The sequence below is a fragment of the Mobula birostris genome, chromosome 9 (assembly GCF_030028105.1).
Source record: "Mobula birostris isolate sMobBir1 chromosome 9, sMobBir1.hap1, whole genome shotgun sequence".
In the NCBI taxonomy this organism is placed as follows: Eukaryota; Metazoa; Chordata; class Chondrichthyes; order Myliobatiformes; family Myliobatidae; genus Mobula; species Mobula birostris.
In genome coordinates, this window is record NC_092378.1 from 38254509 (window position 1) to 38270110 (window position 15602).

At 39.7% G+C, this 15602-nt stretch overlaps 1 protein-coding gene across 3 annotated transcripts in view; it reads right to left on the minus strand.

Annotated features, from left to right (window-relative positions):
- The window catches only part of scube1 (signal peptide, CUB domain, EGF-like 1), a 269935-nt gene extending 259957 nt beyond the window's left edge, over window positions 1-9978 (minus strand). For 2 of the 3 annotated variants that reach the window (XM_072267853.1, XM_072267852.1), the window contains exons 1-2: window positions 9805-9978; window positions 6083-6205 (exon numbers count right to left, since the gene is read on the minus strand). In XM_072267853.1, the coding sequence (XP_072123954.1) occupies window positions 6083-6205; window positions 9805-9892 (211 nt within the window). In that variant the 5' untranslated portion in view covers window positions 9893-9978. The remainder of the gene's footprint in view (window positions 1-6082; window positions 6206-9804) is intronic. The other variant, XM_072267854.1, reaches the window with a different exon arrangement.
- Window positions 9979-15602: the final 5624 nt, after the last annotated feature.

Sequence of the window (15602 nt, forward strand, 5' to 3'; positions counted from 1 at the left end):
CTGTAAACTGTCTTGATACAATTTTGAATTCATTGTTTCCTCAGTGATTGTAAGCTGTCCAGGCCCTGAGGCAGCAAAACAGCTACAAACCATGGTGCTCCTTCTGCCATGCTTCATAGTTGGGATGAGGTTTTCGAGTTGATGTGCAGTGCCCTTTTTCCTCCAAAAAGTTCAACTTTTGTCTCAACTGTCCACAGAACATTGTCCCAGAAGCATTATAGAACATCCAGGTGGTCTTTTGCAAACTTGAGACATGCAGCAATGTTTTTTTTTAGGAAAACAGTGGTTCCTCTGTGGTATCCTTCCAAGAACACCATTCTTGTTCAGTGTTTTTCTTATAGTGGACAGTGACTTTAACAAGTTCTAGAAATTTCTGCAGGTCTTTTTCACCTCCTTCTGCATTGCAGATTGTGCTCTTGGTGTAATCTTTGCAGGGTGCCCACTCCCAGCGAGAGTAGCAACAGCATTGAGTTTCCTCCATTTGTGGACAGTTTCTCTTACTGTGGACTGATGAACACTCAGGTCTTTAGAAATGCTTTTGTAGCCTTTTCCAGCTTGATGCATCTCTACAATTCTTCTTCTATGGTCCTCTGAAAGTTGTTTTGATCAAGGCATGGTGCATATAAACAGATCTTTCTTGAGGAGAGCAGGCTGTGTCAATAACCTGAATCTGCATGTCTTTTTTATAGTGCAGGGCACCTCTACCAATCACACCTCCAATGTCATCTCATTGATTGGAAAACCTGACTCCAAATAGCTTTTGTAGAAGACATTACCCCAGAGGTTCACATACTTTTTCCAACAAATACATGTAATATTGGATCACTTTTCTCAATCAATAAATGAACAAGTATAATCTTTTTGTATTATTTATTTAATTTATCTAGCTTTAGGACTTACATGAAGATCTGATCACATTTTAGTTCACACTTACACAGAAATAGAGAAAATTCCACAGGGTTCACAAATTTTTCAGCACCACTATGGATATCTGGTGGAGAGTATACCAAATGGCTGCATCGGTGCCTGATATGGAAACATCAACGCCCTTATACAGAAAAGTCTACAAAAAGTAGTGTATACAGCCTAGTCTAGCACAGGTAAAGCCCTCTCCACCACTGAGCTCATCTATACAGATCAATGTCTCAGGAAAGCAGCATCCATCGTCAAGAGCCTCCACCATCCAGTGCATGCTCCCTTGTTGCTGCTGCTAAGAGGAAGGTAGTAAAGACCAGGTTCAGGAACAGTTGGTACCCCTCAACCATCAGGCTCTTGAACCAAAGGGGATAACTTCATTCGCCTCATCACTGAACTGCTCCCACTGAAATGGACTCCCTTTCAAGAAATCTTCATCTCATGTTCTTGATACTTATTGCTCTTTTATGATTATTTCTTTTCTTTCTCTTTCTTTTTGTATTTATTAGTTTGTTGGGGGCTTTTCATGCACATTGGTTGTCATCTGCCCTGTTGGGTGTGGTCTTTCTATGATTCTATTTTTACTGTGATTGCCTGCAAGCAAAGGAATCTCAGGGTTGTATATGGTAACATATATGTACTTGATAATAAATTTACTTTCATCCTAATCATCAAATGCTCACATGTATTAAAATGTAATGGTTCCACTAAATGATAAATATAGAAATGACATTAGTGACAATGTTTAAATTGAATTCTGATAAGCTTCAAATATAGAAACCAAAAGAATACACAAAGTCCGTTAACAGATGATGCAAATTGTGCAAAGGGTTGAAAACAGATTTGTTAGTGACAACATCCAATTCAATTAATTTATGTCTCCTTTCATTAAAAGGTGTGTTCTTAACATCTTTTTTTGTCAGCCATTTGCAATGCCAGGTACCCATTTTATATACTGGGATGATTTATATCTAGTTATAATGAGACAGAAATGACAGAACAATATATAACAGAAACACATCACTTAAAGTATGCATGATAAAATTTTGCTTAGAATTTAATACATTGAATGGAACTAATACTGATAAATTTAATGCCACGAGGAGCAAGTCTGATCACCTATGAAAACTTCAACCAATTTAACTGTATTTTCCATCCAATATGTAGACAGAGTCAATGGTTCGCCCATCTGAGATGTAAGGACCGATTCAGTATTTCAATCTGTTTAATGCCAGCCTTTGTGCAAACAGAGCCCCTTCACCAGAAGGGCAATCAGAGGCCTTTCAGAATTGGCAAATACTTACATTTCAAGATCAACATCCCCTTGGGTGCTTGTTACCTTCTACAGATAAACAGATTAAAATAACAAATCATTAAAGATTGTGGCTTCTAGTTGCTGCATTAAATCAGAGATCTGTTCATATTACTATATTTCTTCTGTACTGGTAAAACATGCTTTTGTGATTTGATCTAGCACAGACTAGAATCTTCTCCATGCCTTATTAAGTGGAGAGCAAACTTACATCCACAGGGTTCTAGAAGTGCAATTTCTTTCTTTCTTTCTTTGTACCTTTCACCTTGCAGATGAGGAAATTGAAGGCTTTACTTACCCAAAGGACAATTGACAGTGACAATGATTGTGTTCTTCTTCCTTTCAGATTATTTTTACATGAATAATTAAAAAGACTGGGACTGTGAGTGTTAAATATAGTGCAACATTTAATCTCTACCACATCATAGGATACTTTGCCCTGACAACACAAGAGCCACTTTTTCTTTTAAACATAATGGTACAAAGATCGACAGTGATATTTATGCTCTGTCTGTTCATTTTGCTTTTATTATTCTCTAGTTCTTTTCTCCCTCTTGTGCATGGATAGCCTTCCCTTAAATGTACTATTTGCCTTATATGTACCTTGTGGTTTTGAGCTCTAAATTCTTATTGCTGAGTGATTTTTTTCCCCAGAATTCTTTCTTAGATTAATTAGTGGCAATCTTATTACAATCTCCCAAGTTCGGACTTTGGACAATTGAAAATATTGTACCTCTGTATCTACCTGATCAACCCTTCATTATATTAATGCTTTAATTGGGTCTGTTGGGCAATTAGCCAATCCATAACACATGCAGAAAATTATGCAGCAAATTTCTAGTTTTCTCAGTGGGGCACAGAATGAGAATTCCATTGACAATTATTTTCCATGTTAAAATTGATTTGCAGACAGTATATTTTACGAGGTTTTGATCTTCCTTAACAGAATATTTTGGATACTTTTAATGCTTAATTAATTATTATTACAGTAATGGGACAGGTGTTTACAATTCAGTTTTCCTTTCCTAAAAGACGCAAATGGTAAGCTATATTGAATTAAGTACAAAATGAAATCGTTGTATACAAGTCATCACCATATAAAATGGGTTTCCAGTTTTGCTGATAGGTCATAAAATGTAACTGGAGCAGAAAAGAAGCAAATGAATAATAAGTTCAGAGGCAATGATTTCCAAACCATGGAATGTTTGGAATACATTTTCACGCCATTTCCCAGACCACAATACAGCCAAGAACATTCACCATCCTGAAGGCTGGTATCTATGGACTTCTATGAAGTACCAGTCACCAATACACAGATAACCAGGATTCAGAAAACTCCCAGCCAATGGCTCAGGTATATGCTTGTTGACCTTCTTTTCAATGGGTGAGAAACTTTACCACACCAATACTCCCATCCACGGAAACTATTGGGATGCTATATATCCAGCTCTCAATTAATATAGTTTCCCTCTGTGGGACTAATATTTTGAGAAAAGACACTTAACTTCTACCATTTAAATTTACTTTTAAACTATTTGTACATGCTCCAAAATGTTGCTTTCTTGGTCAGTTAGAAGTTGGGCTGCTGAAAGAAATCCATGCATGCAAAATTAAATCCTTGAAGGATATCCAATATGAGTATTCTCTCAAAGCAGGAGGCATCCTTGGTTAATTCACTTCCTGTTGCTAAAGACTTGCACCTTGCTCATTAAAAAGCCAGTTAGTATTGGTATTTGTTCATTTTCCTTGAATACAAACTTTTTCAAGAATGTAAATCATTCAGAATCCCTCCATTGATGCAATTTATCATTCCATCTACATTCAATGGGCACTTGATTAAGTACACCTTCTCATTAATGCATATATCTAATCAGCCAATCATATAGTAGCAACTCAATGCATAAAAGCATGCAGAAATGGTCAAGAGGTTCAGTTGTTCTTCAGATCAGAATGGGAAAGAAATGTGATCTAAGTGACTTTGACTGTAGAATGATCGTTGGTGCCAGGCAGGGTGGTTTGAGTATCTCAGAAACTGCTGATCTCTTGGCATTTTTATGCATGACAGCCTCTAGAGAGATTACAGAAAATGGTGTGCTAAACAAAAAAAAAACAAAAAAGTAATCCAGTGAGTTGCAGTTCTGTGAATGAAAACACCTTGTTAATGAGAGCAGTCAGAGGAGAACAGTGAGACTGGTTCAAGCTGATAGAAAGGCAACAGTAATTCAAATATCCTTTGGAGAATTAAAGGGAGAAGGAGTCCTGAAGAAGGATCTCGGCCTCAAATGTCATCTGTTTATTCATTTCCACAGATGCTGCCTGACCTACTGAATTTCTCCAGCAGGTTGTGTGTGTTGCTCTGTATTTCCAGCATTTGCAGACTCTGTGTTTTTGAGTAATTCAGATAACTATGTATTACAAAAATGATGTGCAGAACAGAATCTCTGAATGCACAAAGCATCAAACCTCGAAGTGAATGGGCTATAGCAGCAGAATACCAATATATAGAAGGTATCTAATAAATTGGCCACTTTGTATATATCTTTTCTTATGTCTCCAACTAGTGAATATGCTGTCTGACAGATTCTTTATCACAGTCCTGGTCACAGACCCCATCACTCCAATTACAGTAACTTTCCATCTTTTCCACAACCATAAAATGCTCCCAAATTGGCAAATTATATTCCGGTTACAATTGTGTTTTATGCCACCTCCTCCTATTCTCTGCAGCCATCGCTATACATCTCTCCTTTGACATCCAATAGGATATAATTGCTTAGATGGTCTACTTCTACAATCCATCTGTCAAACACATCAAAAGAGTGAAGAAATTTTGTAAAAATTTGCCTTCTATAGATGATTCAGAAACAGGTAAAGGAAAACCACATGACCACCCCCCCCCCCACTCTATCTTTCTAAATTTGCCATTCAAAATTTTGCAAAATTTTGTCTCATTCTTCCTGGAGAAGTATCTGAAAGTATATCTCACATTTAGTTCAGTTCTCTGTCATCATACAACGAAGTACGTCCAGGAAAACACTCTGACGTGGAGAGTACTAAAATGCTGAAATCTGTCAATTTGGGAGCTAATGCAGACAGAATAAAAAGTTCCAGAACCATGTTTTCATTACATGGAACTATCAAGAATCAAGATTTTTAAAAATGCTGTTTTCAGGCAAAGGGAAGAACATGATTAAATGCAAGAGATTCTGTAGGTGGTGGAAATCCAAAGTAACACAAACAAAATCCTGGTGGAACTCAACAGGTTAGGCAGCATCAATGAAAAGGAATAAACAGTCAACATTTAGGGCCAAGACCCTTCATCAGCACTAGGAAGAAGGTGAAATTAGAAAAGATTTTGCTTTGTCATGTCCACACCATTTCTAAAGAGGCTAATAACTGAGTAACCTAATCCTAGACATTCATGAGTGCCATTTACCAACCAAGGCAAATTCCAAGAATGTCATAAGTTGAAATCCTCAAATGTTCGCTCACGCATCTTCTCTTTATCTTCCCAAACAGTTGAGTGTTCAGGTGGAGTGGGGGGTAAGAGCCTGCCTTTCATGCAGAGGCGGGTAAGAGCGCTTTTGAGTTGGGTGGAGGAAGGCGGTTGTAAGGTGGAGAAATTGCTTTTGACACTCAACATGCAGTACAGTGAAAGCAACTTTTAAAAATTCCAAATAATATCGACAATGGAATTAAGGTTTCCAAATCATTCCATGATTCTTACATTTGCGCACATGGGAGGAAAAGTGAGATTCTTACCATATCCTTACAGGTTAGAATGATTTGTATAATCACAGTAGAATATGTTCTTTTGCAATTAAGTAAATTAGCAGATATTAGCCATTAAGTTACCTTCACATTGTTTTCCATCTCCTTTATAGCCAGGTTTGCAGATGCATTTGTAGGATTTGGGTGTATTTTGGCAGATTGCATCGATATGACAGTCGTCTGTCCCTACAGCACACTCATCTAAATCTAGATCCAGATAAGAAACATTTAAGTATCAAGGCTCAAATAATCATACATCGAAACAAGACATGAACATAATTTATCAAAAGGCACTATTTTCATGTACAAGATACAGCAGTAAAATGTTGGCATAAAACGGAACTTGTCTGTCCTTGGCATCGGACTGTTGGGGATGCCCACTACGAGCTCTTGCCTTGCCTTTCATCCATCTTTCTACGGAACTCCACTATGTCCTGAATGCTGGAAGCTGCAAGTTCCTGCAGGGTTTTAAAAGAGCTTGCCTTTGCTGTGTCATAACTAAGCCAATTTCAGTCTCAGTCCTTGAATAAAGCTGAGACACAAATTAAACATTCACAGCAAAACTGGTCTTGCCAATCAAGTAATTTACCTGTGTATTTCTAGCTGTCCCCCATTTACCTGAAAAGAATGAGTTTAAAACACGATAAAACTTCTAGCTTACATATTTATATACTTTTTTGTTATACAAATCAAATCCACAGCTAAATTTTAAACAACGTGTCCCTGATCACATACCTAATACAAATTTCCAATTTGTACAAGAGTGGATCTTCATCCTCCTGTCACTTTGCCCCTACCATCACTACATACACCTCACTTAGAGTCATTTAATGTACATACAATCAGTCAATGCATATATGTTTTATATTTATATTGTGTTTCCTTTTTTTTATGATGTTCTTTATACTTATTGTGTTTTTTAATGCTGCATCGGATCTGGAGTACAATCATTCCTTCTCCTTTGACGCTCCTGTACTGAAGAATGTCAATTAACAAATAGACTTGTGCAATTCATACAGAAGTAAACTTGCTTTCTGTGATGCTTGGTACCAAATTACCCAAAATGCATATTTCAAATGGGGCCACACAGATCCGAGACACTGGTGCCACTGTGGATCAAGACTGGAACTGGAACCTGAACTTTAACTGGTCTAAAGCGTCCGTGACATCTAAAGAAAACAGCTATATTAATGCAACTAAGATAACTGTTATCTAGGAAGCGCGTCCATATGCCAAGGATTTGACATAGGTCTTTATATTCCCAAATCCCATTGTTATTTTATATTTCTTTATAATAAAGTGTGATGTGTTCGGATTTGCACAAGTCCAGTAGATGACATGAAGCTATTGGAAAAGTAGTTGATAACGCTAGCGCGTCGAAGGTCTGTTTCGCCCTCTCCAGTCCAGTGGCATTCCCATGGGGCCAATATTGCAAACGAATGGGCGGAACAAATGTGCAGCTTGTGAGTAATCAGTGTGACAGTGCAACGTTATTTTACGGTTGCTGAAAGACAAACACTGGCGGGGCAAGAACAACAAACGTGCCGAACTACAGAGCGATGCTTTTTAAATATAAACCTGCCCGTCTCATGAAGAGAACGCCGGGAGAGCTTTTTCAAAAGTAAAACAAAATACACCAGTCTTTCACTAAAACTACCCTCTCAGCAGACTGGTTGTTGAACTTCATAAGGAAGTTCGGGTAATTAAGAGGCAATGTTGCGTTAAATTATGATTATTTTGTTTAAATTTGCCTTATGGTCGCCAGGGCCAGCATTTTGTTTCTTTTATCGTTAATTAAAAAAAATGAAGTCGAACTTCCATTGCCTGCATAACATATGACGTTCATTATATACCGTCTTCATCTGAACCGATGTATTGAATCAAAACGTTGCGACCCCTAGGGCAATGATATTTGCAAAAATGTTTTTTTTTAAATTCGCGTGATTATGTGCATACTCCAGCGGCGCTGTTAAACAAAAAAAAACAATAGAATTTGCTCAGTTAACATTGGTCCTTAAGTTCTAGTTTGCACAACTGTAAAGGCCAGACGTATGACTGATTTTGCGTTAAATACAAAACTTACAAGGCAATTATTTTCTTTTACGCCTGGATTTGATTTTCCACTCAAATAAAACCATGCAGTAGACAACTTTGCAAACGTTTTCTTTGGAAACTGGCGATTCGCTTTTGCAAGTTGATGAAAACAATAAATAAAGGGTAGTGATTTTGCACTCTGATTTGAATTGCCAATCTGCCGAGACATGTCCTATCATTATAGCAGCCGCCTTCAGGTATCCAGCGCTATTGATTGATGGATTACTGTCAATACAGCGGCTGCAGTTGCTAGATTTTGACTGGTAATCGATTTATTCGCAGTTTCATTATCCATCTGCGCCGGGGACCCTTGGTAAGTATGTGTCCTTCGAGGGCAAGGAAGAAAGCTGGCAGGCATTACAAATGTAGCCATAAACTACTTAAAATTGTTTATTACTGTGTCTGTAGCAATGGAACAAGATAGCTTGTGCGAAGGGTTCATTGATGCTGAATTTAAGATTGCAATGGCCGTGACAATAATGACAATTTAATGAGCGTTTAAACGTTACGGGAGTCTTGAATGAGGACGACCTCATTTATTCATAGACAGTTATCCGCCCCCTCCCCCTTTACGGAAACCACCGGTTCTTTTTTTTAAAGAATCGATTGAATCTGCCGGCTCAGTCAAGTCTAAACTGAGTTTCAGTTAAATGAACTCGGCAATCCGAAGCAGACGTTTGCAGTGAAGCAGAAAAGAAAAAGTGCCTTGTCATATTTTGACTCATTATCAAGTACTGCTCTCGCACGGTTTCCCCGGACTTGACAGCTGGGTTCCTTGGCACCGCCGACACCCTCGGAATTAAACTGCAAATGAGTCCAAAGGGGAGCTTTTCGTTAGGACTGGAGGGGGTCACTCCTGTGTGTGTTAACCAATAAGTAAAATATCCCTTTCTCTTCAGGGGATATTTGCCAGGATACAAACATGCAAAATACCCCATAATTTAATGCCGGTTTTAACTCTTTAACTAGACTGCAATTCTTTTTTTCATACACACGATATATCGTAAACAACAAACACAGAAATACCAAACAATTTATTTATAATCTCCCCGAATACGCGTCAGTCATGTTCTACCAAAAGTAATAAATATTTCAGGATAGCCTTTCCATTCAACCTTTCTGAATAATTTCACTATGCAAAAGTTAAACATTTAGCAAGCATCACAAACTTTATTAAAGCTCTGTGAATGCCTGCTATCCAAAAAAATCTCAGAATGCGAAGTAGAAGGGGAAGCACCATTAACTAAAGCTGGATCTTTTAAAACTTGAAAGCAGTCCCGCATTAGCATCAAAATACAAAACGGCCACAATTAAAAGAACTGGAAGAAAAATGCTTACTCCTTTGTTCCGTTTTCCCCCAGGTACTGTATTCTGTTTCTTGACTAGCAATAAAGTATCGCGCTGATGGAGTGTTAATGACTTCTGAAAGTTGCAAATATTTTCTTGCAAATAAGGATTAGCAGCAGATTTGAACATTAACTGTTCAAATTGACATTGAACAAATTTAACATTGACACAACTGAAATCTGCTGAAGTGACCCAAAATCCAATGGTGTAAAAAGATTCCTGCCATTGGCTGGTTGGCAACATTATATATTTTTACAACTGACAAACACTCACTCAGCCTCACGAAAAATAAACATAAATTCCCTCTTTCACAATTTGCAAAACAAAAGGTAACAGAGAGAATGTTCAAATTTCGGAACTCTTACCTACAAGCCCACTAGTTCCCAAGGACCGACAAGTATTTAACAGGACGAAAAACAAACAAAAGTGCCATGAAAAACAAACAGTCCCCATAATGATATGATTCGATCCTTGGTGTTTCTTTGATAAGACGCGTTTGGACTGAGAAATTGACGAGCTGACAGCCTCATTTTCATGCGAGAACGTCAGGGCAGCGGCGCGGGCGCGATCTGGACATTCCCGCCGCGCTCCAGGCGCGTACACGCCTGACCAATGGTGTTGCTGCGAATCCTACGTGAACGCTCTGAACGTGGGGTGGCGGCGGTAGCGGTAGAGTGAGTCCGCGCGCGCCAGGCAGAGCGCGCGGCGTGACTTGCCACGGAAGCCCCGGCGCGCGGGCAGCGGTGAAAGCGTCATTGGCCGGGGCCGAATTCGGTAAATGGAACGTGGTCCACTCGGCACGCTCAAGGTTCAGCCGGCTCCACCCCCTTCCCCCTCCCTTCCATCTGCGCGCGCCCGGAGCTGAAGGTTCCCATGCACGTCTGCGAAAGTGCGAGCTTTGTTTCTGCACTCTGAGCTGGTTGCGATCGCGCCTTGGAGGAAGGAGGAGGGGTGATGCCTTCCGAGCAGCTGGAGCGCACTTGCAAAGGCGCGAGATCGGTTCTGAATGGAGAGTTTTGCACTACTCTCATCACTTCAGAGCAAAATCGCAGGGATCTTGCTTGCCTGTTTCTCCTGCGGAGTAGTGGTCATTTCAAATATCTCTTTGTACGACTACAATGTCTTAGTGCTCCGAAGCTGGGCTGTTCAGGTGACACTTGTCCCTGTTCTACCAGCTGGTAGCTGGTTTGTCCCTAGACTCATCTTCCCCATTATGTTGGCGATGGCTGGGATTTTACAATCCGTTGGTGAGAAATTTCCAGAATTGTACCAATTGGAGTCGACAAGTGTCAGTGTCCATCTCCGATCTCCTTGACAACCAAAAGGGAAGTCGTGTGATTTTTGTCCCAGAGGTCAGAACAAAGGAATATGGTTTACCTTGAAACAAATATAATACATGTTTACCGTGCCATATGTTTCAAAGGCATGTTTAGCGCTTTATTTAGCAGACGGTGCCAGTCATTTCCAATGCCAACTTCATCAATAATCCAGTGATGGTTTGGAGTTAAGTATCCAATAACTTGAGTCAATTAAAGCTTCTGAAAACAGATCAATAATGAGAGATGGAAAGGTATAATCAAAGTTATTGACACATTTGCTGCATTGAATTCCCCGAGCTGCGAGGGAGAGGGTGGGGGAAGGGAGACTCGCATAAAACGTGCAGGAAAGAGGAAAACTACTAATTTCCCCCGAGGTAACAATTAGATCGATGTGTATAGTCCCGAGTTCAAGACATTAATTTTGTGTGTCCTGCGTGGATATAATTTGTCGTGGGCTCAGGTCTTTAACTTTTGGATATTCTGACAATCTGATTGATAAAACCGCACGTTTTGAACAAAGAATTCGTGAAATATAAACGCATCGTTAAATCGGCATGATAAGGCAAACGTTTATAATTGTAAAAGAAGTGCAAATATCAGTGAGGCTATTTAATGTTACAAAAATTACATAGGTCTCAAGCCGTCAACATTGCTCCGGTGATGAAGAATATCCCGTTTCACGTTACAACCACGCTGTCACAATTTCTACGGAGTAAAATTTAGACTGAGTCTTTGCGCTGCACATCCTGGGCATTCTTCAGTGGTCTTTAATTGGAAAAGTACTTTCATATTTTTCAGAGATGAATCCGACAACCGTATGCACAAAACAACAAAACCCTATATTAGAAAGCGTGGCCAAACAGTCACAGAGGTACTAGTATGTTGCTAGTTTGGAAAGCAGATTTTCAGAAGCTCCGGGGTGACAGTCATAATGACCAAATGCGGGGTGAAAAGGTGCATTACACGGGGCCAGGACAAAAGTTTGCTGGGGGTGAAAAGGTTGGGTGTAAGTGGCTTTTGGAAACATAGGAATTTTAATTTGGATACATAGGCGGACCAAGAACCTAACGTGGGACCCAAAAGTTTGAAGACTAGAAATATGGCGGGGGGGGGGGATCTGGGGCTGGGGTGGAGATTAAGGTTACCGGGTGAATAATGTAAGATGGCAGTTATCCGGTCTAAGGTATTTAGATGGACGGCGTCGATACAGATGAAGTCAAGTGGCCTTTTATGTTGACAAGTTCTAAAGGGGGCAGTAATTTGCTGAGGTTGCAAGTGCGTAATTAATTTCCTCGTGAGACAGTGGCCAGGACGGATTGGAATTACCAGGATATCGAATTCGTGGCGGAAGCCACATATGGTTCGTTTAGAACTGGTGGAAACTTATCATTATACAAATCCGGTCTAAAATCGAACAGAACAAGTAATTGACTACAGTTTTGATAGACAGGCAGTCGCATATTTTTCAGTGGAGTTCCGTGTGAGAGTACACCTAGGTACTGGATGATGATGGGGAAGTTTGCGAATAAGGAAAAGTTGCAAAATAAATTATTTGGCTGACGCGTTGGGGGAGGGGGCGAAGCGGAAGCGAGACTTGAGATGCGGAAATGAGGATACAGCAGTTCTCCAGAATCTCCGGAGTATATTGGATTGTAAACCAAGTTTGAAGAGCTTCATTGAACAGAGGGTATTGGCGGGGTGATGGGGCGGGGATGGTTAATGAGGAAGTCAAAGGCAAATGGTGCAACTGCCCGGGAAAAATAAAAAAAAACGCTTAATTACTAAGAAGTCTCTAACAGAGTGTGTTTTTAATGTTTAAGACTATACTAATTGACAGTCTAGAAGGGAGTTGTGTGCCTCCGCAACTTTTTTTTTAAAGTTGAAAGTGTTTCTGCTATCTCGTGCTGAATGCAGTTGTTCTCTTGGCCAATTAACGAGTTCATTAGAAAGTGAAATCACAAATGTAAATATTGCCCTGCTCTTTGTAATTAAAGGGCCATTATCCGTTTAACTGAGGCGGTTTCCACATGCAGGTGGACCTCCAGTCTGTTTATTCTCATGAAATGGAACATTGCATCAGGACATTTGTTTCAGTTCAAGCCCTCGCAGAGATCAGAAGGAGCCGCCAGCTCCGTTTATTTTAACAAGTCTTTCAGGTTTCCCTTGGAGCGTGTCGTATACAGAGACAAAACTTCTGCTGCTATAATTGCATCCATATACACAAAACATCTTTTGCTTCCGCTATACCTTTCACCGTCCAACCTGATTGATTTTGGTCTCCGCTTGCACACATCTAAAAGAGTGCAGCTCTGAAATCTTAAAGCGAGGCAGTTCAATAAACAACAGTGAAAATAAATACGAAACAATCGCCTTAATATTTTTTTCCTAACAAGCGTAGTCACTTTTCAGTATAACATTTTAATCGTGTGTAGGAAATACGTTTTTAAATTCGCAATTCCGCTATGTCGAACACATCCTACTTATTAAACATCAATTGACACATACATAGCAACGGTGTAAAAGTAATAACGTATTAATTTTAATTGCACGACGTGTTCACAATACAAGGAGAATGTGTGTAAACCGAATGAATAATGTGCGATGAATGAATGAACCATTCCTATCATTGCTTTTCCCACGCCGCGACCAGGCGGAATTCCTTGTCACTGTTGAAGCCGGGCGCCACCTGCCGATGACCAAAGGGAGTTCAATTCAGTTACAGGTGGGACCAGCACAAAAACATTGAATGCGCGATCGATCAAAGCTTTCAGAAATACAGAGATGTTTAGAAAAACATTCAGTGCAGGAAAGAAAGAGATGTTTTAATCTGCTAGTCGATTTCTACTGGTCATATTGTTAGTACCTGATTACAATGAAAGCATCATAATTTTGTAAGGCGAACAGATGTCGTTCTGTAAGGCGAACAGATCGGTATTAAAACGTAGTTTCCTCATTGTTAATTCTTCGATCCAGCAGCTGGCTTCTGGAATCGGGAAGTTTTAAAGATAAATTTGATTTTTGCTCGCGTGAGCGCAGTGACAATGGACGTTTGGTTCTGATAAAAAAGGGACATGTGTCAAAATAAGATGGTTAGAGATGCATTCGTCTGAAAGGTACCACTTTGTAGAAAACGGATCTTGTCCGAATATTTGAAAGGATTATTCAACCCTTAGTTGACATCTTGTTTGATGATTTATGCTTTTGTGAATATATAATGGCGATCATGTTTCTTTTAGCCATGACAGTATATTTCATGTTACCAATAATAAAAACTCTCTTAATAACGTAAAGTTATAATCCTTACGCCCATGCACACACTATATAAATACATCGGTATTAAAGCTTTGTGTCAGTGCTGGGTATCGCGACGCTAATGGGTTCCATCGTGATCGGCGCTTTCAGAGCTCTTCATTACTTCAATACAAAGGAAGAATGGCGCGATTGAAGAGTTCTCCAGGGGAGAAAGGCGTGAAAATCACAGAAACGTCTGCTCACTTTGAAAAAAAAGTGTGGATTTAGTAAATGGAAGGCGGCGGGAGGCCTCAAACGCAGCAAGCTCCATTCATCAATCCCATGGTGTTGAGAAAGGCCCCATACAATCCTCTTACCAATGACGGTATAATAAAACAAGGCAGAGGGGGTTTATTCCTCTCTCCCGAGAAGATCAGTGCAATCCGCGTTTTGAATGAAGGGCAACGAACTGTTTAAATTGTTATTTACATTTCCAGCTGTTTAACTAGCGATTTGTCCATCTTAATAGCTCTTTAAGCTTTTAAACAGGAAAATAGCCATTCTCATGATTCAAAAATGAAACCAGGGTTACTCTAGTCCCCGTCCGCTTGTAAAAATAACGGTTAGATCTGTCTTCCAAACATCCCAACACCACACCACTATCCACTATTGCATCTTTTGCTCATCGAGAAAAAGGAAATTTTTTTTTTCTAGGCAACAATTTTTAAATCTGGTGTTTCCTGAAACTGTTTCGGCTTGGATTGTCAGTAGCATTAAGCCTCATAGAAAATAGTGAATCAAGTCATCTGAAGGCTAAATTCCTCTAAATGTGGAATATTGGGAAATATATAGTTTTGCCCGTGTTTGTGTGTGTGTGTGGAAATTGTTAACTGTGCAAGATTTATGTAAGTGACCTCTGGGATTTTGTTAACAGCAGTATCAATAAATCAGACTCATGTGCAGCAGAGCACCCTTTTTAACCTAATGCAACTAATGTTCTACGTGCTGCCTATTTACTGTATTTTAAAACCGTAGAAAAATCCATTTGTAGGGGAAAAACAGTTCAGTGTTGGCAAAATCGTCACAATGGTAGCTGCTAATAAAAAAAAAGCGTCCCTCGCAATACTTTGCTTAACATTCTGGGAATGTTGAAAGGTGCAGAATCAGATAAATGCAAGGTCAGTCTGGAGCAGATAGCACTCTTCACGTGCAAGAGCGGACTGGTATGTTTTACGTTAAAGAACAAAGAGTTAACAGCGCACACGGAACACGAAGGGCAAAGATGTTCCGAAAGTAAACCAGAGTAAGATCAAAGATAAGAATTGTAAAAAGATCGCGGGGTGGATAGCAGATGTGAGGAAGTGGATGAGGAATTTTGGAAGGTACATTAATGAACGTGTAGCCACCAGCAGAGCCTCGAGACATGCAGTCCAAGAGGAGATAATCCGTGCAGTGATATTAAAGCAAGAGATCAATTGGTAATTCCGGTGAGGTCTACACTGGAGTGCTCTCCAATTCATACCATTGCCTATGGCTTTCCTCCAGGTTTATATCTATGGATTGAAAGATTTAAGGTAAAAAATTTCTGAGATGCATTCATGGTCGATCCAGAT